This window comes from Acanthopagrus latus, chromosome 8 (assembly GCF_904848185.1).
Source record: "Acanthopagrus latus isolate v.2019 chromosome 8, fAcaLat1.1, whole genome shotgun sequence".
NCBI classification, from domain to species: Eukaryota; Metazoa; Chordata; class Actinopteri; order Spariformes; family Sparidae; genus Acanthopagrus; species Acanthopagrus latus.
In genome coordinates, this window is record NC_051046.1 from 15,692,049 (window position 1) to 15,714,422 (window position 22,374).

General features: G+C 40.6%; 3 protein-coding genes across 15 annotated transcripts in view; 2 read left to right on the forward strand and 1 right to left on the reverse strand.

The window, feature by feature from the left end:
* The first annotated feature begins 2,346 nt into the window (after positions 1-2,346).
* On the forward strand, positions 2,347-6,207 carry LOC119024957 (MANSC domain-containing protein 4-like). Its single transcript, XM_037108212.1, has 3 exons — positions 2,347-3,178; positions 3,274-3,408; positions 4,904-6,207. The coding sequence occupies exons 1-3, from the start codon at positions 2,959-2,961 to the stop codon at positions 5,740-5,742; spliced, it is 1,194 nt and encodes a 397-aa protein (XP_036964107.1). The 5' UTR covers positions 2,347-2,958; the 3' UTR covers positions 5,743-6,207.
* A 362-nt stretch (positions 6,208-6,569) lies between these two features.
* Positions 6,570-16,399, reverse strand: mrps35 (mitochondrial ribosomal protein S35). The gene is made up of 8 exons (XM_037108213.1): positions 16,234-16,399; positions 14,880-14,932; positions 14,530-14,697; positions 13,085-13,145; positions 12,823-12,962; positions 10,695-10,804; positions 10,531-10,600; positions 6,570-7,009 (listed from the first exon to the last, which is right to left on the reverse strand). Exons 1-8 carry the CDS (start codon positions 16,364-16,366, stop codon positions 6,740-6,742), a joined length of 1,005 nt encoding a protein of 334 aa, XP_036964108.1. The 5' UTR covers positions 16,367-16,399; the 3' UTR covers positions 6,570-6,739.
* A 1,380-nt stretch (positions 16,400-17,779) lies between these two features.
* kcnq1.2 (potassium voltage-gated channel, KQT-like subfamily, member 1.2) overlaps positions 17,780-22,374 on the forward strand; it is a 171,653-nt gene continuing 167,058 nt past the window's right edge. For 11 of the 13 annotated variants that reach the window (XR_005076581.1, XR_005076582.1, XR_005076580.1 and 8 more), the window contains exons 1-2: positions 17,780-18,054; positions 20,035-20,716. Coding sequence is in view for 10 of the 13 variants with exons in the window: in XM_037107771.1 (XP_036963666.1) it covers positions 20,229-20,716 (488 nt within the window). In the remaining 3 variants the exon portion in view is untranslated. The other 2 variants (XM_037107773.1, XM_037107772.1) reach the window with 2 other exon arrangements.

Here is a 22,374-nt window from a genome sequence, read left to right on the forward strand (position 1 = left end):
TCTGTGTTTACTTGTCTGTGTTGACTGCAATATGTGGTGTACTCATAGTGGTGTATACATCATGTGCATAGTTTTGTCCTATATGATGGTGCACTATTAGTGACCTGCGATTATTTATTTCTTGGCTAAAGAAGGTGATCATGCATCTTGATCATTTCAGGCCTCTTGTCACATCTTCAGGTTGTATTAAGTTAGTGTTAACTTTGAAAGATGCAGATAGAAATATGGCTTGCTGTGCTTCACAGGGGTGGCAAAATTAAACAAACAGAGAGAAGGAGAAGCTGTTGGCAGCATCATTAAAATAGATTGTGGATGGTGGTTATTCAGCTCCAGGGAGGTATCAGAAAACAAATAGGTAAGTTGGAGTTGCAGTTTACAACTATTGTCAGTATTAATTAAGATGATGGTATGTTTTCAGTCCCTACAAAGTCAAGTAATATTTAATAACTCAACTTCATTGAGGTGATATCCTCAGTCAGATTACTCAGAGGTATTTAATTTCCAATAATAAAACCAAAAAAAACACACTCAGATTTGAGAGTCTGAATCAGGAAATGGTTTTAGCTTTACGACTGAAACAGTCTCTGTCAGTCTACTCATCATTGAATCAACTTAGTTTTTCATTAATATTCTTATTGAACTTAAACTTGCATTGGCAGCATCATTCCAAAGTCACAGTGTAACTTACATCCACCTGTGCACATCATTTAATAATTTGAATAATAATAATTCTTGATAAGAAGATTATTAAAATAAGTACATTGTGAGTTTGTTAGTGTGTGGGATGGAATTGTTTTATGGAAGTGACTGTCGCCATCTGGTGGTGTTGAGACATCATTACACTTTTCATATCCAGATCAACTTAAGCATTTTTAGCTCAGATACTCAGGCTGGTTAATTTAGTTTTAACATATATGAAGTGAAAACAACAGTCCTTTTTGAAGGCCATTAGCTTAAGTCTAAGTTCCTATATAATCCACCAGTATCTCTAATATTTTTAGATGTAAAGTCCCGGAAAACAACAAAATGTTTTGTTATAAATTGCAATGTGCTCTTTCGTTCAGCCTTATATTCCATATTATATAAGACTTAAGGCATATTGTGTAACTTTTTTTTGGCAATAAAATGATCAAATATCCATTTTGAAGAGCTTTGAAACTTATGTTATTGAAATCTGAAACCAGTATTAGTATTTTTGTTTGACCCAAGTCTGCTTAAATGCATTGGTACCCCCTCAGTTTAAGCAGTACTATATACACTTTATCCAGAAAGGTGCTTCAACTCCCAGGTGTAAGGTGAGAATGTGACACTCGGATGGCGAGACAAGCTCACAAAAAGCGAGAGAAAGAGCCTAACCGGTGCAGCAAATCCCAAACCGGGGGAGCAAAGGGCTTATTCTGATAATCCCATTTGAAAGAATTTAGGCAGATCGCTACAATTATGGAAATCCACTCTCGGATGTCTGACCTCTCTGGAAAACAGACCGCTTGTTTGGTCACAGAGAGAACAGAGAGGGGTTATTGGAATATTTCAGCCTAGTTTCTGTTTACAGTAGAGCAAGAGTGACGAGGTGAAGTTATACCTGCACTGTGGAGATCCATTCAAACCCAGTACACAGGGGAATCCACGGGGTTTGAATAATGTATGACTTGTGTTATCCTACACTTTACAATGGGACAGCGCACTGCAAAACCTCAAAATCTTACCGAGTACATTTGTCTAATTTCTTGTCAAAACATCATACGCACTTACTTCTTCTTTACATCACACACAGCTATTTTCACTTACTCTTCACCACTCTAACTCTTTTTTTAATGGCATTTTTTATTGGTCAGTGTTGTCTTGAAATTTAAATGAAACTGAAACACCTTCTTTTATTAGCCAACAACAGGTTACTGAGCCCAAATGTTTCAATTATTGTTGAAGAGGTTGAGAAAAGGGACAAGAAGTCCTTAAAGGATCATTTCACCCCAACATGGAAATCCAGCCATTATCTAGTCAGCCCCATAATAATGGAGACTCAGGTTAAGTTTCGTAGCCCACAATCTAATTCCGCGGCTCCACAGCAAAAGAGAGTAGCAGCATTCTCCTAAATAAAATATAGTAGATGCTCCATACGGCTTGTCCAGTATAATCAAAGTCTCTGCAAGCCCTGAGATTGATCTGAACTGATTTGGAAAGCAGTTGTTTACACCCTTTGTTAAGCAAATCATAACTTTAGCTGCCTAACTGAAATGGTTATGGCCTTCTGGATACTTGGACTACACCAGAGAAGTTCGTTATAGAGCAGGGTTTTTTTTCTCTACCATTTAAAAACATGTTCCCATCCACTTTGGTTGTTTCCAAGATGCTGTTTTAACTGCGAAGCTCCAGAAATGTTTTGTGGACAGCAAAAACTTAACCAATAATGATAATAACGCTAATGATCAGGCTGTCCCTGTCAGATAATTGTGACATGTTTTTGGTTCTCTCATTTTTCGGTGAACTTATCCTTTAAAGAGCAGAAAAGGGGGGGAAATGAAACATCTGGGGTGCGCTGTCTGCTGAGGCGGATTGTGTATTGTGATCGACCTCACGAAGATATTTCTTGCAGTGATATTTGATTATGCTTCTTCCGATATTCGTCACAATACTGATTTAAACTGTATCCAGTATTGACATTTTAAAGCTGCGCGTGCTATTAAGTCAGTAAGGACACTCTCGTATTGCTGCTCGGCGTCTGTTAAAAGCTGCCGTGGTGCAGGTGAACACATTACCCACTGCTGGGTCTCCACCTCCTCCAGGTGCGTAGCTGTGACACACCTGGAGAGTCACTGGCACCAGTAAAAAAAAAAAAAATAATAAAACAGAGACCACTGGCTTCCACTCCATGCCTGTCAACTCCAAGCAATCAGCCTCCCAGATGTCGGTTCCCCGTCGACGTTGTCATTTAACATGCTCTGATTTACGCTACGCGCAATGAATGTCACATGGGGTTTGCTGACGGTTCTGGGTCTGGTGTGCCACACTGAGTCGAGGTGCTCACCGACCTCTTACTACAAGAACTGCTGGATCCGACGCTTCCCGGGGATTTTCCTCGACGTCGAGGAGTCTCAGAGGAGAGGAGCGCAGCTTCTCAAGCGCTACCAGGAGGAGACGGCGCTGAAATGCAGCCGCACCTGCTGCCTGACCAGGAACTGTGAGTCCAAACGCGCGCATGTTCAAGTCCGTCATGTCTCCTTATCGTTCATTTCTAACGGCACCTCGTGTATTTATCGCCCGTCCTCTTTACAGTTTCCTGTAATCTGGCCATTTTTCACTATGACACCACTCAAGAGAACGTGAACTGCTTCCACCTGCACTGTCCCACGCTGGAGAGCTGCATTCTCAGCCACAGAGGCAACGTTGTTCTCTACAACATCACAAAGGGTGAGCAGGAGAGTAAAGGGTAAAAAAAAAGGGCCTCTCAGTGCCCTACACAATATGTCTATAGTTGTATTGAATTAGTCTCCTTGTATTACATTCTCAAGAATACATGTTAATATATTTAAATACAAGAAACAGACCGACGGTGCGTTTCTACTCCTGTAATTAGAGCTCAGTTATGGCAGGAAAGTAGTGGCCTAAGTGTGCTCAGCTTCTTGCCGCTTGTATTTTGTTTGACTCTTCCCATTTTCCCCACTTTAAACATTCCAGAGGGAAATGTAGTATATTGTATAGTTTTACTATAATACATGTATTGCAGTGTACTGCAGTAGTAAACAGTTACTTTGCAGATTCACATTATACCAGGTGTGGAAGAGGTATTCAGATCTTTCACTTCAGTGAAAATATTAACACTAGACTGGGAAAAAGCTCCACTGCAAGTTAAAGTCCTGCACTGCAAAATATGACTTGAGTACAAGTAAGTGTTACCAGTAAAATGTACTTCAAGTATCAGAAGTAAAAGTGTCCATAATAATGAACCCTGTGATAGTTTTAATATCAGGCCTCCCGATGCATTCAGGTGTGTTTAACACATTACTGTTGCAGCAGTTGAAGGTGGAGCTGATCTGAACTATTTTGTATTGTTGGGTAGTTTAATCTATTTCAAGTTCACAACGTGTACACGAGCCACCGTTATGTTGAATCTGGAATGTAACTAAGTAGATTTAACTCAAGTTAAAAGCTGTTTTGTTCAGTATTTCCATTTTCTGCTGCTTTAGACTTCCACTCCGCGATGTTTTGGAGGCAGTTATTGCACTTACTTCGTCACATGTAATAGATAACTTTAGTTAACAGTTACTTGCAGATCGCAGGCTGCAAAATGTTTTCATTAGCAGTTCAATAAAAAAAACAAACTCCACTGATTCCAGGTGGGTAGTCAAGTCAACCATCGATCAGCCCACAGTCTACAGTATATACTGCACATACCTGTAAATATATGCATAATTTGCATTTACATGTACTTTTGATATTTAAGTACTTTTATTTACTTGCACATAAAAGTAAGTGTAATATATTCTATATAATAGTATAGCACTCGTAGGAGCCATTTTTTATGCATAAAAAAGTTCTTTATCTTCTGATACTGTGTAACTTTTTTAATTGATTCTATCTAATTTTATATATAGGGCTTTTACTTTCATGCTTTTTTTCAGTGTGGTATTGCTACTTTTGCTCAAGTTAAATAACTGAATACTTCTTCCACCACTTTTAACCACAGTTGCTTACACAACTATATCCTTGAGATGAGTAAAAATTCACAGATTTTATCCGGAGAAAATGTTTGATACATTTTTTAAAAGCGTGTTTAAAGGTCCAGTTTGGAGTTGGTAATGAGTCTCAAACAAACTATCTTACAAGTTGGACCTAAATTATGTCAGCAAAGAGTGAAAAATACATCAAAACGAAAGCAATTTTCTCAAGTTACTTTGTTTTCTAGGCGTGGATCCTGACCTGTTGGTGTTCGGAAAATACTTCACCTCCAATGTACGGGTGTTACCCCACCACTACGGTCGAGTCAACGCCTCAGAGCCGCTACCCGCAGACAAACGCCAGTTCATTCACCCACCTCCGCCTGCTGTACTGCCTCTGACATCAGCACCCACGGTGAAACCCCTCACTACAGCAAGCAGAGCGCTCATCACCACCACCACCACCACCACACTGCAGACCACCATACAGCCTTCAACAATTCCAACAACTACCTTGCCTTCCAGTCCAGTACCTTCAAGGGACGATGCACAAACAACCCCAGCCATCTCCAGCACTTCTCTTACACCCAGCTTCACTACGCCTCTGTCACCCCCAACAGCAACCACCTTCGGTCCTTACAATCCCAGCACCACTTCTGCATTTTCCACCACAGCTGCACAGCCCTCAACAACCCCTACCCATCATCACACCACCGGCTACCAGCTTGCCACCAGCCCTCCGGCCTCCATAGCCATTACTGACAACATAGTGAGCAGCAAGCAATACCCCAATGACACCAAGGGCAACCCCGTGAGGAACAACACTGCAGGCAGCGAGGGAGGACAGGGCGGCGGCGGCGATGACGCCATCGAGGGTCTGGGGCCTGGGTGGCACGTAGCTGCGCACACTTTGCTGGTTGCACTGGCCATCTGCGTCACAGTCCTGCTGAGCTGCTGCTGCTCCATCCTGCTAGTAGTGAGCTGGAGGGGACAGAGGAAGAGGATGGGACGCTACCGGACATCGTGGAGAGGGAAAAGAGGCTCCATGCGTCTGATAAAGTATGTGCTGGTCAGAGAAAACACTTGAAACACTTAAAAAGTGAGCTGGAATTAACATTTGTGTTTTGTTTACAGCAGTGTTTTTAATGAAGGAATCCAGGATGAAAAGACATTGGACATGAAATAAGAATGTCTACTGTTTTTGTAAATGATTAGTTTCCACATACAATGTCGGTTTAATCTGAGCAGATTGGAATGGAAATTTAGTTACCATCAACTGATATATTAAGGTTACAATTCTGTATATATGATTTTGGTTTCACTCGTGACGCAATGACCTTCGACAGAAGAGCCAAAGTTGGCCAATGCATTTGACCGCAGCAATTTGCTTCAAGAAAGACGATATGATGTCTATTTGGCTGACCTACATATTGATGCACTTCAATGAGTTTTAACAGATGTTGATGCCAAACCTCAAAGACTTGGACCAGTTGTGTATGCTGGTTTAAGTGGGGCTTAATGGGCGCTTCCAAGAAAAAAAAAAAAAAAAAAAGACGGCTACAATTCAAGGGTTGTTCAGATCGTAAACATTGTGCGGCTACTTTTTGCCTTCGGTGTTTAACCCCTCCTGCAGTCCAGCGCATCTCCGCAGTGCATTGGGTTTCTTTTGACCTGAGAGTACACGCACCACAGACCAAAACTCCTTAAGAAGGGTGAGGTTCATTTCAAAGACCTGCTTTGAAATGAAAGCATCCTTTCACTCTGGTGCCACTCCTTGAGCTGATGGTGATGAGAGTGGGATGAGAGCTGAAGGAAATGACTGAAAGAGGCCTTTATACATAAAGGATTTACCCATAAGCACAAGTTTCCGACTTCAACAGCATAGATTGGATTTTTGTATTAAAGACAACATCATACACTTGGGATGATGGTAAATTTATTTTGGAAAAAATAAATACATAAGTTGTGACCCTTGAGGTTGTAATCTCTAGATGTACATTGGAACAGTAATAGCATGAGCCCACAGGTATTTAAAATGTTCTGGTCACCATCTTCATGTAAATACATTTGTACACTGAGCTGCACTACAGGCTGAGCAATTTCTTGACGGCCTCCTTGTACTGGAGCATGTGGCTCTCGTTCTCTCCTTCATTCTTCAGCCTTATGACAGAGTCCTTATACTCCTGCACCTCTTTTCTTCCCAACAGCTGCTCTCGCACTTCATCGACCTCTCCTTCCCCTGCCACTTTCATGCGTACGAGCATGTCCAAGATATTCCTTTGGGACGGGCTGTCCTCCCAGCTGTACTCTTCCATGTCTGCCACAGTCTTCTCAGCCTCCCATGCTTCTGTTTTCTAACAAACGAAGAAAAGGGAAAACATTTGTTACCTTTCAAAGCACGCTAAAATTAGAAGACTAATTAAATCTGTCTGTGTCAAGATTTTACAGTGTGTGGTACAGCAATTTGAACAGTGACACATACACACCATTATTTTAAAAATGTTGACGGTGCTCATGTAAACATCATACAGGATTCTGCTGTAATATAGCAGTTTGCCCAAAGAAAAAGCTCATTTCTGTTTGAGGGAGAAACTTGCCTACTTTTAAACATTGTAAAAGAGTTGGATATCGACAGATCTTGGTTATGTGTAAGTACTGTAACACCGACTTCAACAAGGTGACAAAAGGAAGATTGAAAAATCTTGTTTTGACACAAAGAAGCAAAATGATAACCCTAACCCTAACCCAGCTCCAGCTGTTTCTTTATTTTTTCTTGAATGTGACAATGACATGGTAGGCCACATTAGTACTCATGTCTCAATGTATACAGGAATTTAGGTGGATTATTAATTTTCATTAACCATGTTAACTGCTTGGTAGTAATGTTTTCTTTTTCAGAATGAGGTCAAAACCTGGAATATTTGTGCATGTGAGCTGTAGCTTTGTGTGTAGATGGACAATATTTCTTCACTCCAATTCAAATCATTCCGATTAAAGATTTCGGGTTAGTTGATTATATGGGATGGTATTAATAGGGTCTGGTGCATTCCTCCTCTTAGTTGGATATTTGATCTCTTTTGGCATGTGTTTAATTAGCTCCCTGTCCTGAAGATGGATAACTAGGGTGAACTGGTCTATCAGTTTTGGATCAATTTATGAAAAAGGTTTTAACTATCCCTCTGCAACTGATTGAACTTTCTTTTGGTTTGGGTTTATTCTGATTCAGGTGTGTGTATGGAGCATTTTTATTCTGTTTGGACCATGATCTGAACATTTGGTGGCTCCATGTAAACGCAGCTAGTTTCAGTGCTAAATTGTATCTGTTCTTATTCTTCAGGGTATCATAAAAAGATTAATTTCTGATAGCTGCCTCGGTCTCCATTTTGGAACACGGTATGGCAACAGATGTAAAATATGGGGGTCCTCAGTCACAGTTCACCCCTTCTTTGATGCTCCTCTCACAGAGATAGTATTTCTCCATATGTGTCCCTCTGTACGCTGCCTGTGTAGCTGTCATCGCATTCCCTTGTGAACAATATGTCCCATTGTGCAGCAGCTTAAAGCGGGGCAGCGGCGGAGCCTCAGCTCTACTGCTCTCCAGGTGTTTGAGGTTAATGATCGTCATTACCGCTATACATATCTGATCCACATAACATCCCATCTGGAATAAGTCCAAGCCCTAGGCAGTGAGGAGTGCAAGATACTGGGGATGAGTAGCTTGGATCAAAACATTTTCAGCAGCATGCCTCACTACAAAAAGGTTAGGGTTAGATCTGCAGATCAATGTGTGACCATAATTTGATTTTAGGAGGAAAGGTTTGTTATACTTTACTACAAGGTTGACTGTACTGACAGTTTAGGTTATGTGTTACTGGCAAAGCTCCAGGCATTTTTATGATGCCATTGTGGGTTTAATGTAATATGCACAATTAAATAATTCAAAAGTGTTGACAGCTGTGACACAATTCCTGTCCTTGCATCCATCACTAAGTGGTTTGGTCAACAGACGGTAGAAGCCTAGTAGCCACCTGTTTATGTACCTGCGAAATAACATCTTTTCAGTCAGAGGAAAGGACAGGTGTTGGGCATGTAAGCTAAATCAAAAGATGGAGTGCCTCTAGTGGTAAACCCCTCCATGTTCAAGCAGTCAGCCCTAACGCTGGCCTGGATTAGCACACACTGGAATTAGCAGGGAAGGTCCATCTCCCTGAGTGGGGAGATAAAATCACTACAGGGGCTGCTAACAATTGGCCTCTTTGTGGGGTAGCGTTACAACCTGAACGCTACGCCACTCTCACAGCTTCCACAAGCCTGCTGGACAAGCACTGTGCCTTCCATTGTGTGTCCAAAAGGGCAGTGGACAGTGTTCTGCTTCCTGGCACAAACACCTTTCCCAACCTAGAGAACTTCTTTTTTTTTTTTTAATGCGACTAAACCATGACGGGAAAAGCTCCTAAAGGCGAAGGTTACACAATAAGGGGAGTCATTTTCCTTTATGTGGCAGGTACCTTGTGGCAGACTTCTCTGATGTGGCAGCGTTGGCTTAATGTGAATGAGTATCAGGGTCAACACCTGATAGGGTGTCCGTTTTCCCCCCCATCTGTTGAGAAATGTCAACTGGACAATGCTGCTGTTTGCCATCCTGCTGCCCATTCAAGTCTGATACCTCCCTAATGGGCTTAGTGTCTCAGATCACAGAGCAAGATGGACAAAAAATCCCCTGGTAAAAAAAATGGGGACTGTGTCATGTTGCTAGCCATATGGAAACGTTACCAAAGACAGTTTTGTAATTTTTTTTTTCCACCTATTTTTTTGAGAATATTTAAGTTTTATAATATGTTATGATTTTCCTCATAGCAATCTCAATGGACACTGCTAGTTCATTGATACTAAAGCTACTATAGCTAAATAATCTGTACAGTTGAGGCTTGAAGGTTTAATTCAATACAACTTTATCAATCCAATAAAGGGCAACTGTATGCTGAATGCCACAGAGAGCAACAGATGCATAAGTAAAGGGTGAGAAAGGAAAGAAACAAAAATGTTTGTTGGACAACAACATAAAAAAAAGCTATAAGCTTAAAAACATATGAGTAATTAGTATTTTGACTTATTTTATAGAATTTACAGATTTAGTTTAATCTTTGATATAATTTCCTCACATCGATACAATTGACCTCTCCTACGTCATACATCAAGTGTGGTGCTGCAGTTAACACGGGCCCTGATATCCCGTCTTATATAGCGTGCTACACAAATCAGTTCAGGTATCATCATTAATCTGATCTCAACAAAACAATGAGGTGACTGCAGGCCATCAACGCAAGACAGTGTTGCCAGAGAGCAACCAGCCTTTACATGAATGGATGCTTGTTAAAGAAGACTGAAAGGGCAGTTAACAAAAAGAGAGAGACTAAAGAAAAAAAGACCAGAGTCGCAGGAGAGCTGTGATGAGAGTGAACAGTGAATAGATAGGTGTCTCAGGCCTAGTTCACACGTACTTGGGTCGTGTACATCCAGATGGGCACGGAATAAGATATACAGCATAAGGAATGTTTAAGGAATAATCAGCATACTCTGTGGTTGGTTGCTTATTGACAAAAGTACTATGAGTGAGGCAGTGAAACATGACTGCTCTTCCCTCAATCTTATTTTCATTAAATCACTTTCATCAGCAGTTTTTGTCCATCATTGTATTATTGATGTCTGTTTGCGTCTCTCTAAATATAGACAACACCAAAACACTCTTTAAATGGACTAAAGGCCAAAATGCGTAGACTGATAGAGATGGTTAATTAAGAATGAATGTCATCTTCAGTCATGACAGAACACAGTTCAGTGACACAGCAGAGTAGAAAACACACACTCATCTTACCCAAGACTCGTGGTAAAGGACAGTTAGCAGGTACATGGCATAGTCCGTATTCTGCTGTCTCAAAGGGCAACTGGTAGAGAGACAAGAGGGAAGACAATTAAGGGCATTTGTTTAGATTTTTCTCACTTTATCATATCACTCCACTTTAAGGAAGGAGTGTTTACCGTTCAGCTGTGATGGTGAGGGTATCGGTATCTTTGCAGTATCTCTCCCCAACAAGTTTGAGCATTTTCTTGCGTGCGTGATCGTCCATATTCAAACTGGACACCTTTACCTGCGTAAACAGAAACACAACAGTTTAAGGTACAAGGTTTTCCACATAAAGCTGATGTAAAGAGAAATACTCAATGGTAATAAGATTAGGACAGATGTAATTTCATTCTGTGCTCTCTTATCTCTTCAGATTAAATAAAACCACAACCAAAACTAAGAACAAAAGAAATGTTTGTAATTTTCTAACCTATATGGAGCTTTGACTGTGTCGATTAAAGTATTATTTCCTTTTTACAGATGAAATCGCATCCTTTATGCTGTTCACAGATATAAGTCTTAAGCCCCTTGCACAATGTAGAACTGGAAAAGAGAGATTAGTCCTTGATTACATTGGTTTTCATGGCTCTGACTTCAACAATTTCTGTAGATTACATTTATAGGAACAAGGTACACGTGAACATGTATTCTGTGTAATAAACCTCACCCAATGACAACACAAAGGTGAGGTCAGAGGTGACGGGACAGATGTGCAGAGGCGGTAAACTGGTTCGGTTTATCTCCAGGATCAATCCCTGCCACAGATTTTGTTTGCAGGATTTTCCTCAGTCTCTCTCACCACTTTCGCTCTGCCTGAATAAATATCAAAATAAACCTAGGACATATGTGCGTCACTCAAAGAATGATTTTTTGTGAAAACCGAAAATGGGGTCTTAGTCAACTTGCTACAAAGCTAACTGTATGAGATTTGCTCTCCAATCCATCTCTCTGCCTAATCCACCTGGATTAATGTCTGAATAATTCCTACCATGCTGATGTAATTGAAGACAAAGTGTCAGTGGAGCAGATGGCTGGTGATTCATGGTTAAAGTGACACATTTACACTTGGTGAAAATACAGTTTCTTAAAGGTTGTTTACATTCCTGAGTATTTATGTTCTAAGGCAAGATTTATTTTGACATGTTAAATAGTGGAAATACCCATTTGGTTAACCTGTTTAAACACGAACAGCTTTTTCCCTAAATTTGGTGTTTCAGGGGGCTCAGTTGTCCCAAGATATTTTATGTTTTTGATTAAAAAGCAAAAAACCCCCTGCAATTTGAATTTGTAAATGAAGTCCACTTGATACTGCCTAAGATAATTTCTTCCAGGAATAGTCATTTACTTTTATGCTGTCTTCATTGATTTTACATTAAATGGTTATCAAACTTTCTCTTTTTTCAGACACCAAGGTAATCATGTTTTGCTCTGCCATGCCCCTTATATCCTATGTAGGTGTAAAACAACATCATCTTCACAACAGCTATGTGGTTGTGAAAGCTACAAAATACAAAGTTCCCAAAGATGTTTGGACTCTGTGTTAAACGTAAATGAAAACAGAATGCAATGATTTGCAAAACCATTTCAACCTATATTCAATTGATTACAACACAAAACTAAATATTTATGGTTAAAACTGATTACTTATTTTTTTTAGGATATATATACACTCATGAATATGATTGCCTTCAAAACTCAGAGTGAGAAGAACAATGGAGTCCCACTGTTTACTGAATATTATATTTCTGCTTGGAGTACTTGGAGGGAGCCTTCAACATAAATCTTTGTGGTCATTGTGCGTTTGTTACATGTGTGGCTCTGGTCTGTGAGGAGGATTGCATATTGATGGATTAGAGTTCCTGGGGGATTAAGAGGAATATCAGCATGTCCCAACATTTATGTCACTGAGTACATATTTTGTAACTTACTTCTGTGAAATAAAAGATATCTAAAAATATTTTTTTTAAAAAACAAGAACTCTAACACACAATAACTTCTTAATTGACACAGGAGCAAAAACAGAGCTTTAGCAGTTGCTTGAATCTAAACTGTCTGGGACTATAATCTCTTTGTAGACTTGATGGCATACTTCCTAATGTTTGAGGTCACTGGACAATGAATGTCTCTCAAGATAAACCAAAGGGATGTCAGCTGGTGATTACGAATCCTTGTAAATCTCTAATCTTATTGTACATGTTGGGTTTCTCCACACTTGACTGAGGTCAGACTGTAAAGAAAAAATAGAATAGCAAGGAAACTTACTCTGAGTGTGACAACACGAGCTGAAGGATTTCTGACAGATGGGCCGGCAAAGACATAGTCGGTACTTTGTAATTTGATGGGGAAGTGCTCGTCACATTTGTCATCGGTGTCCAAGGCAGAGGGCCACTCTGTACAGAATGCTGAGAGCAGAAAAACACATTTATTCACATGCTGCAAAAGCTTAGATATTTGTGCAGAAAATATTTTGCTGATAAACAACACCACAAAATATGAAATAGCTTTTATCCAACAAAGAAATTACGTTTTAGAGCTTCACAGTGTTTCTTGATGGCCGCTGGTGTCAAATGCAGGAAATTAGGTATCTGAAAGAGATTAAGGGTGAGAGATTATGTGAATGTACAAATGCACAACTGCGCACGTCATGGAGACATGAGCAGTAAAAAAGTCCCAAAATTTACATGACTGATTTAAGCCTACACTAGGTTTGAAAGGGGATGGTAAATAAAGTAGAAAACAAAATCTAACATCTTTCTACTTTGATCAAAGATCCTAAATCATACATTTGCTTATTCTGTAACAACGACAAAATAAAAAAAATCCCTGATTCTCTGAACTTTAATATTTTGATGCTTTTTCTACTCAAATTCAGAACTTGCATTTTCTGGGTTACTAAACCAAAGGTTCAGGACTCTTGGAACCTGCATGATTTCTACAAATGCATTAACAAAAATAACATTTATAGAATTCCTTAATAACCACAGCAAACAATGTATATTGTCACTATGTTTATCTAAACAGCTTCTAAGTGCTGTATCACAGCCAACTGGATTTGCTGTTGAAAAAAGCCCAATTGCCTGTGATACAGTACTTAGAATTACCATATCCCTGATGACTGAGAACCTTCAACATATTTTAACAGCAATACACTGTATTCATTGATCATGATAATTACTGCTCGCCAATTTCAACACCAGTGATACAAACACATGTATGTGATGTTGTTTAATTTTAAATATTAAAAGACTTTTGGTTGACATGGGTGATTATATAAATCAAACACCAGATGTGTTGAAAATCAGGCATAAATTACCATATATTTGAATAAATGCAGTTTAAATTTAGATGTCCCAGAATTTTCTAGACTTTGTAAAAAATACAAACAAAAAAAAAAAAACATTATTGGCTTGTGTTTGGACATAGGCTACAAGGTTTGGTTAAAACAGTTAACCAAAAAATAAAAATAATCCTGACGTCAAACATAAGTAAGGGATGCACAGCAGTTTAGCCTCTGATGGTGCACTGAGAGAATGAAACCAATATCGTTAGGATGCACGGCAGAGCTCCAGCTGTGATGGGTAAAAGTAGTGGATCTGCAAGTGGCTCGAGTCCAGATGGAGCAGCTGGTGTCTGGACACAGCAGCTCAGTAATCCGGGCACTGACACAGAGCCATGCAGCAGAGTGAAATGAGCTCCATCAGTATCGAAGGGCACTGGACTGTATCAATTAACTCATCTAGTCGTAATGAATACTCAAAGGGTCAACGCTAGGATATACAGGGTCATATACAGATAAAGCCTGCGGTTTAAGCAAGTAGCCCTACAACTGAATTGATTACTTAAGAAATGAGGAGGTAATGAGTTTTCCTTTTTTAATACCCAAAACATCCAGCATGTCTCTGTGTTGAAAATTTTTTTTATGTCATATGTGACATAATGCGTGGTCCTACTTAAGCGACGAGGTCTGACCTTGATTAGCTCCAAGTTGCCTTTCTTCTCTGGAGGAATGCTTCTCTTCATGGGGTATCCCATCCTCACAGGCAGGGGGACGGAGCCTGGTCTAAAGGGGGCTGCAGCTGGGTAAACTGCAGTCCAGTCCTGATCCACCGCCATCTTTTCCGTCCTGGGCTCCCCTGCCTAACACAAATGATACACTGTTATTTATTATAACTACAATCATCAGTGGCCATCTACTCAATAATAATAATAATATTAGTAATAATAATAATAATAATAATAATAATAATAATAAAACATTGGATTATGTGCATTTTGTTATATTCAGCCTTGGAAATCGGATTTAAAAGAGGCACACTTACATCTCTCCTGGGTTTTCTGGGAATGAATCCTCTACCACCTCTGTCAGGAAGGCCTAAAGATAATCAGAGTTGGCCAAAATGCATTAACTGCATTTAATTTCATGCTGCTAACACAGTTATTTGCAGATACAAGACACTTTACCCCCACCATCTCATTTCTCAAGTGCAATTTCTGTATCAGCCCATCCGATTTACCTCACCTGTGACACTCTGTATTGCCAACAAAACACTTACTAAAAAGATACCATTTGTTAATGCTGTATATGACAGGTGCGTTTTACATAAAATAATGTAATCACATATTGCACCTGTTTAACTTTTTTACGCTTCTTGCAGTGCTGTAGCGACCAACCGATACCGATATTAGGATGTCAAAAATTTCAACACTGATTTATCAGCTCATTTACACACAAATTTTACAATTACCCTCAAGTATGATCATCAAAAACATATGACAAAGATGTGTAACAGAGGCAGGATATTTTACAGTTAAGCAATAAACTTATAGTTTAAAAATAACTGAAACACTGAATTTAATCATTATAAATTATCCAAAGCATCTTTTTTTATGCAACATTATCAATATCATTATATTGTAATTATCAACATTATCTATTAAACGTTTTCATATTGGCACACTTATGGCAACATTGACACCATCAATATATCTGTTATAAGCCAATATCAGCTCATGGATATACATTGATCAGGCTTGTATTGTACTGACATCGTCAATTAATAGAGCTGTATAATAATAGTTTAATTTTTTGAACAAGTTGCCAACATACTAATAGGCTGATTATTTTAAGTTGTCACTTTTTGTCATCAAGTCATTTTTAAATAAACACTTAATGGTTCCAGGTTTTTAACTGTGAGCATTTGCTGCCTTATTACCTTAAATGATAATAAATGTGGAGTGGAGACTTCACATTAGGCTTTAGGAAATCATGAAGAAATTTTATTTTATTTTTTACATGTTTTAGACCAACTGCTTACTAATGGAACATGAAAATATCATCTTCTTTCTAGAATGTGTTGTCTGAATCTCCTGTGGATGCTCGTGGGAAGAAAGCAAATGCCTTTCGGAATCAGTAAAATAGACACATGTAACCCTGCAACGACCCCTGAGACCTCCCACACTCATGTCTGGAGAGAGATACAAATCTCTAGAGTAACAAATCTGTTTCTCCACCGGATCTATCAGTTCAGACACTCCTACTGCTGAACACACCGCTGTCAGAGGACAAGAAGCACCTCCACTCGCACTGCTAGCTGCATCTCGAGCAGCTAGCTTAGCATGCAGCTATGGCTCTGAGTTAACGTGAACTAATATAGCAGCAACAGTGAAACTCACCTTTATTCGTGTTACTAGAATTTATAGTCAAAGCTGTCGCGTACGTGACCCTGCTCAGTGGTTTCTGAAGTCCAAGACCGTGAACATTAATTCGACCTAGGGACAGAAATGCCTTGCTAGTGTGTGAAGCCATGTTTATGACAGCGACTACGGAAAAGAACGAGGGACAAGACACAAGAATTGCGAAACGTTTAAAGCATCGTAACATGAGTGTGTAGTGCCCCCTGAGGGTGAACACAGGTATCGTGGCTCAGTTCTTGATGTATGTCGGGACTTCATTGAGGCGGTGGATACTTTAACAAAGAAGGATGAAAAAAAAAAAACAACAACGACAATTTGCTTAAGAATAATAGCAACAACTCGTCTTCATGTGTGTTTTCACTAGTGGTGCTTTATCTGCACGATCAGCGACTGTCTGTGTGTCCACCCGCCAGCTGCTGTCTTTTGAAATACGTGGTGCGTTTAAATGCATCAGAAAAATCATATTCCAGATGTAAAAACAATAAATAAATAAAATAAATCGTTAAACAAAGTCCCCTGGGCTACTCCAAAACAAGACACCCACGCTGACTGAAAAGTAATGTTTTTGTGCTCGTCTGGGACCAGTTTGTGCACTTCCACTACGAGGACGTTCTCACACTGACAACATGTGGAGAAATGGACAGAGTTTAGGGTGGCACAGTTGGACAATAAATCGATAAAAGGGCATCAACTGATTTAATATATAAAAGCAGAGCCTGCACGTGTCATATGTTTGCAAAAAGGTTTATGTGTTTATCTTTGATGATATTTTTGCTTTCCTTAGGACTTTTAAGACGACTGCAGCCCATTTCCTACTCTTCTAGTGGAAAATCATTGTTCAGTTTCATGCAGTTACATCTGCCTACATAGGTACTGACCCAGAAGTTCACCCAGGAAACAATGTTGAAGTGCAGGGCTGGAGTAACTTGATAGGGCAAAAATAGTTTCAGGGACCAAGTTGACCTTTCACCTGTGGTATGGCCCCATGGTGTTTTGTATAGGCTATCAAGACTGCATGGTAGTTTAATGAATCATTTCAAAATGTATTCAGACATTTGCCATGATGTGCAGGCTTTATGCTGAGTAACACTCAATTTAAACAGAACTTGATTGTTTTTTGTAAACTCCTTAAAAGAGAAAAGGTTACTTGCGGTGGGCATTATTAAACATTTTCTGAATACACAAGGTGATTATTTAGTCAAATACAATTATTGGAGATTCAAATAGTTGTGAACTGCAGTGTTAAAACAGAAACCACCTAATATAACATCTTACACAAATTCTCACTCTGGAACCAGACTTCGACAGCTATCACACATAATCACCACATTATACATTCTATCATGGATTAAAAACATAAACGTGAAACATTTAACTTCTTCTCATGTACTATATTACCATGTCATTTAAACATTTTGGCGACCCCCCCCCCCTCCCCAGGTGTCACATTTAGTCAAGCGGTGAGTAAAACATTTCCGCTAACCCGTGAACGCCGCACTCGTCCAGGCACAAACTGTGATGCACTTCAAAGGCACAAGTCCTGCAGGCAGCAGCCGATTAGAGGGAGGCTGCTGCTGTCACTGCCTCCTCGATGTCAGGGTTTGTTTTTTTACCAGTGGAAGATCAGTTTTAACTTATCACATTTAGGTTTTTGATTAGACTTTTTATTTTATTTATTTATTTATTTTACCTTGTTTTTCGTGAAGACAACAAATAAGCCGAACTTGTGACCTGGCTTGTTGAGATTCATTTCATAGCATCTGCCACCGACTTCAACTTGATGTGTTTCTGGAGTTTAAGGTAAGATCGGACACGCCGGTTTGACACGTCTTGCCGTGTGATTCTTGCAGGGCTCGGCTACTGACAAGTGACGAGAAGCGGTAATTGATGCAAATATTGACCGAGGCATCTGCTTTATTATGCAGCGTCATTAAACACACCTTCTCAGCACCCAAAGAGGGAAATGGTGAAGTGTTTGGTGGACGGTTGTGACTTTATTCGAGCCCACGTGCTGCCATTTAACTTGTGTCACAAGTGTCATGCCTGGGGTCGGTTCGGTTTAACGGAAAAATCACACAATGCCGTGTAACCGTAGAGTCCCGCGGTAGCCTGTGCGGGTCTGACAGTTCATTGTGTATCTCATGACTGTGTGGTTTTAAAGGTAGAAACTCTATCTACACGCAGAGACAGCAGCATGTGGCTCCTGTCATCACTTCAGCCATAGCTGAGGACAGACATGGGCGACTGCCTCCACTGAGCCTTATCCTTTTAGTCAACATCTATCACTCTGTGTGGGCCAGTGTCTTTCCAGAGAAGGTACTGAGCCACCAGCTGATTAATTGTTCATAAGTCAATAAGGAGGGGAATTTGCCTTTACTTGGCAGGATGGAAAGTGTTTTTGTCAAGTGTCCATGCTCTCCAGGCCGAGTTTCGGGTTCATTGTCATCTGCCAGACATGAGGTATTTCTGTATCAGACACAACATTTAGGATGTATCCAGAGCTCCCATTGTGCAATTCAGGCGGTAAACTACTTGCGTAACTAGTTTACTTCATTAGATTTATTTCCACGGCAAGCAGTGGAAGGGGACATCCTTCAGGGGGACTATCACTCAGATTTGTAATATTTACTATATTAATGAGGTGACAATACAAATGCAGATATTTTTCCTTTTTACCATTACAGAGTAAGCAAGCTGTTCTCCCACGGAACACTGTTCAAGGCTAAAAAGGTGGCAGGGTCTGCCAAATATAAACAAAGTAAAACACTGTGAAAGTGAATAGTGTGTGTTTATTTAGTCAGCCAAGGAAGATCTTTCGCTTCTAAAAAGGTTTCCTCCCCAAAACTACATGGTGCACCTGCAACAATGTGACTGCAGGGGGAAAATACAGAAGAAGGTGAAAGAAAAGCTGCAAAAACTAATTTTCACCTGCTTGCACGCTGACGAAGCTTCTGTGATGCAAAGTTAGGGAACGTCACATTTGCAGCCATGGCGGCTGCGGAAATGTGTTGCAGGCCGGCGAACACGCTGGATTATGTTCTCTAAATGTCAGCAGAGTGAATGCTGCACAGTTGTTGTGCCTTTCCAGATGGGAAACTAGCATCCATCAAGCACAACACAACTGGCTGCTGTTTTTTTTTTTTACAGTGGTAAATCCTGAGAGTGTCGGCGGAAATGGACTTGTGTTCTGACCTGTCGCTGCCACTCTTAACTCTGCGTAGGATTCTGCTCTGGGAATATTACACGCCTCCTATTCTTGTATTATTTTCACAGGTCAAAAGTCACTGGTGTAATAGCCTGCCATTTGCAAAAGTTCACAGGGGTTTCTTACTCACGGATGGCAGTCCACCGTGTTCCTTCTCTTTGTTTAATTTCACAAACATGGATTACTTCCGGTGCTATGCATTCTATATCTTAAAGCAAGAAGCAGGACTCTTACACAATGAGAAGCTCTAATCGGCGTCGATGCCCTCGGCACAATAGGTCTCTGATCCTGGTATGGCAGCACTTCAAAAGTTACGTGCTGAAAGGAAAGACCTTCAGTGTTTGCCAGATTCTCATGTTTTTGGGGTCAAAATATTTTTCTGTGGTGCTTGAATTTCATCTGTAGCAGCTACAGTGGTAGATGTTTATACAGTAGTTGAAAATTGAATGTGTAAAGTGCCCCCGTCTTGTATTCGTTGTGACAGATGCTCAGTTAACAAAGTGATTGGTAGTGGAGGGCAGGGCTTACTTTCAGTCATACTATCTTCTTGACTCATGTCACTTCTTCCACCGCAGGTATGGACACACATGCGATACAGCAGCAAGAGCTCTTCTCTGCAGCAGGTAGCTAGCCATGCTTAGCTAGGATCTTATCCTGCCGGGCCCTGCCCTTCTTCTGCCCCGAATCTTGGTCACAACCTCCAGGACATCCCAGAACTTCTTAGGTCCCCCTTGGCCCTCTGTGAACTTGACCATCCTGCGAAGGCAACATGGGGGAAAGGCGAGCGCACTCTTTTCACACAACGTGCCACGTGCAACGTGACTATGGCAGCAGGATGGCGAGTTCCTTCATAAGCTACAGGCCCAATGGGTATGCCAGCACAAGACTCGCCCTAGGGCAGGAGATGGAGGCTGACCCTGCAGCTGGCGACACTTCTGCTGCTCGCTCTGCCCTACTGGCTCCTGTACCTGACAGAAGCCACTACTCTCCTGTTTCAATGGAACTGGACCCCACGGCGGTGAATAATGGATCAGGCATCCCCTGCTGTTCGCCAGCGGACACAAGGGACCCAGCGCCGAGGACCATACACAGCCAGCCCTCTATCACCTCTGTCCCTCCACCTCTGCCTCGCTCGAGCTGGCTGCGCCATCAGAAGGAATTCCAGAGCCCTTACATCAAGACTAGCATGCAGGGTGATGTTTACAACTTCCTAGAGAGACCTGCTGGACTGAAATGCTTCCTCTACCACTTCCTTGTGTGAGTACCTGTATGGTCCATCTGTGTGTACTAATTTTCAGCACAGCCATGTCTTTAACACAAGGTGTAAAGTCCTTTAAATCAGCTCTGAAGCCTGTTCAGAATTCACTGAATGGTCTAGTTGACTGTCTTGACTTCAGCCACACAGACCCGCGGGGTGTCCCTTAGGTGGCTCCATCCCTCTCTTGTTAATTACATCTAGTGCTGCTCCCTCCAGTATTAGGTTCTGGTTCCCAGTAACAAAAGGAGAGGCCTGCAGGCTGTCTGTGGTTGAAGCAGGTCAGTGTTATCTGGTCAACCACACTTTTGGCACGAATGAGCTTGTTCTGTTCGGCACTTCCTTACAGTCAACAAACTAACAACCTCATGCATACAACATGGAGGTCCTCCTTCACGATGCTGTTAACTTGACCTGCCAGGAGAACACGCTGACCCACAGTTGAGATGTAGCCTACATGAGTCATTGTTTAACTGACACATAGGAACACCGTCTCTCCTTTGTTGGTGTTAATATACTTGGGCTGTGATAAAGTTGGAGTGTTTTACCAAGGTGTAATGACCGGAAAGGACCATCCTGCAGAATCTGGATTTAACGTCACATCCAAAATCAAGTATATCCTGAACGCATCGCCGTTAAAATTTTGTAGCCATGTTTAATTAAATCCATTCAAATATCCTGAAAAATAAACTGAAGATGTAGTGAAAATAGGTTAGATATCAACATACACAGTTAAACATAAACATCTTGTTCTCTGGCTAGCACTTGCTTAATACTAGTAATACAACTAGAAGAAAAAAGTCAATGTTTAAAATTGTAGTATTTGCTTGTTTCAACATTATTTCAAAATTGTTTAGCACATTAGATGCAAAGTGAAAACATTAACATTTTACATAATAGGTTTTTTTTTTTACATAATTAAAGACTTTATGAGTGTGAGGGGAAAAAAGCTATTATCAGTGTCACAATAAGAGCAAACATGAAAGTAAAGCTCCCCTTATGTGATGACAGGAACTTTTATGATCTCTGAAGTATCCCACAGTTTAGTCCCAGACATCATGGTAAGCCCTTAGCCCATGGATTTAGACCAGATTAGATGAAAATATGACTGATAATAATAGATGTTCAATTGAAAGGCCTCTTCTGAGCTTCAGCTGAATTACACATTGGGCAATGACAACATGGATGACTCAAAGATGTCTTTTTTATTTTTTAAGGCGTTATTTCTCTGCACTGCACCTTTAGAGCCACCACAATGCTCTGTTTGATTTTCCTCATGCTGACGTGTAGTTTGGGTGAAGAAAAACATGCTAACACGGCGTCCTGATCTCTCTGTAACCAACTCATCTCGAAGGTCGTTAGGAGGATTAGTCGCTCCTGTTGCTATAGATACGTATGCATCCAGAATTTGGCTTAGAGGCGCCTGTCATACATGATACCGTGCTGTGTGTAAGTACACCTGGGCCCATGTCAGGAGATTGAATTTGTTCAAATGAGCCTTTACACCGGAGTAGCATCCACATTAGTTTCCCGCCTGTTATCCACTGAACTGTTTTTGGCTAATCCCGCAGTGCAGATGAGGAACGGAGGAAAGGTCAATTTTAAAATGTAACTTTCAAGATGTGCTCCATATGGTCATTTTTGCCAGTCAGATGTGCAA

Coding starts and splice junctions, on each gene's coding strand:
- LOC119024957 (XM_037108212.1), top strand. CDS start 2,959: ATGAATGTCACATGGGGTTTGCTGACGGTTCTGGGTCTGGTGTGCCAC. Junction 3,179..3,273: donor CTGCTGCCTGACCAGGAACT/GTGAGTCCAAAC, acceptor TCCTCTTTACAG/TTTCCTGTAATCTGGCCATT. Junction 3,409..4,903: donor TCTCTACAACATCACAAAGG/GTGAGCAGGAGA, acceptor TTTGTTTTCTAG/GCGTGGATCCTGACCTGTTG.
- mrps35 (XM_037108213.1), bottom strand. CDS start 16,366: ATGGCTTCACACACTAGCAAGGCATTTCTGTCCCTAGGTCGAATTAAT. Junction 14,698..14,879: donor CCAGAAAACCCAGGAGAGAT/GTAAGTGTGCCT, acceptor CATTTGTGTTAG/GCAGGGGAGCCCAGGACGGA. Junction 10,601..10,694: donor CTCACCATCACAGCTGAACG/GTAAACACTCCT, acceptor TCTCTCTACCAG/TTGCCCTTTGAGACAGCAGA.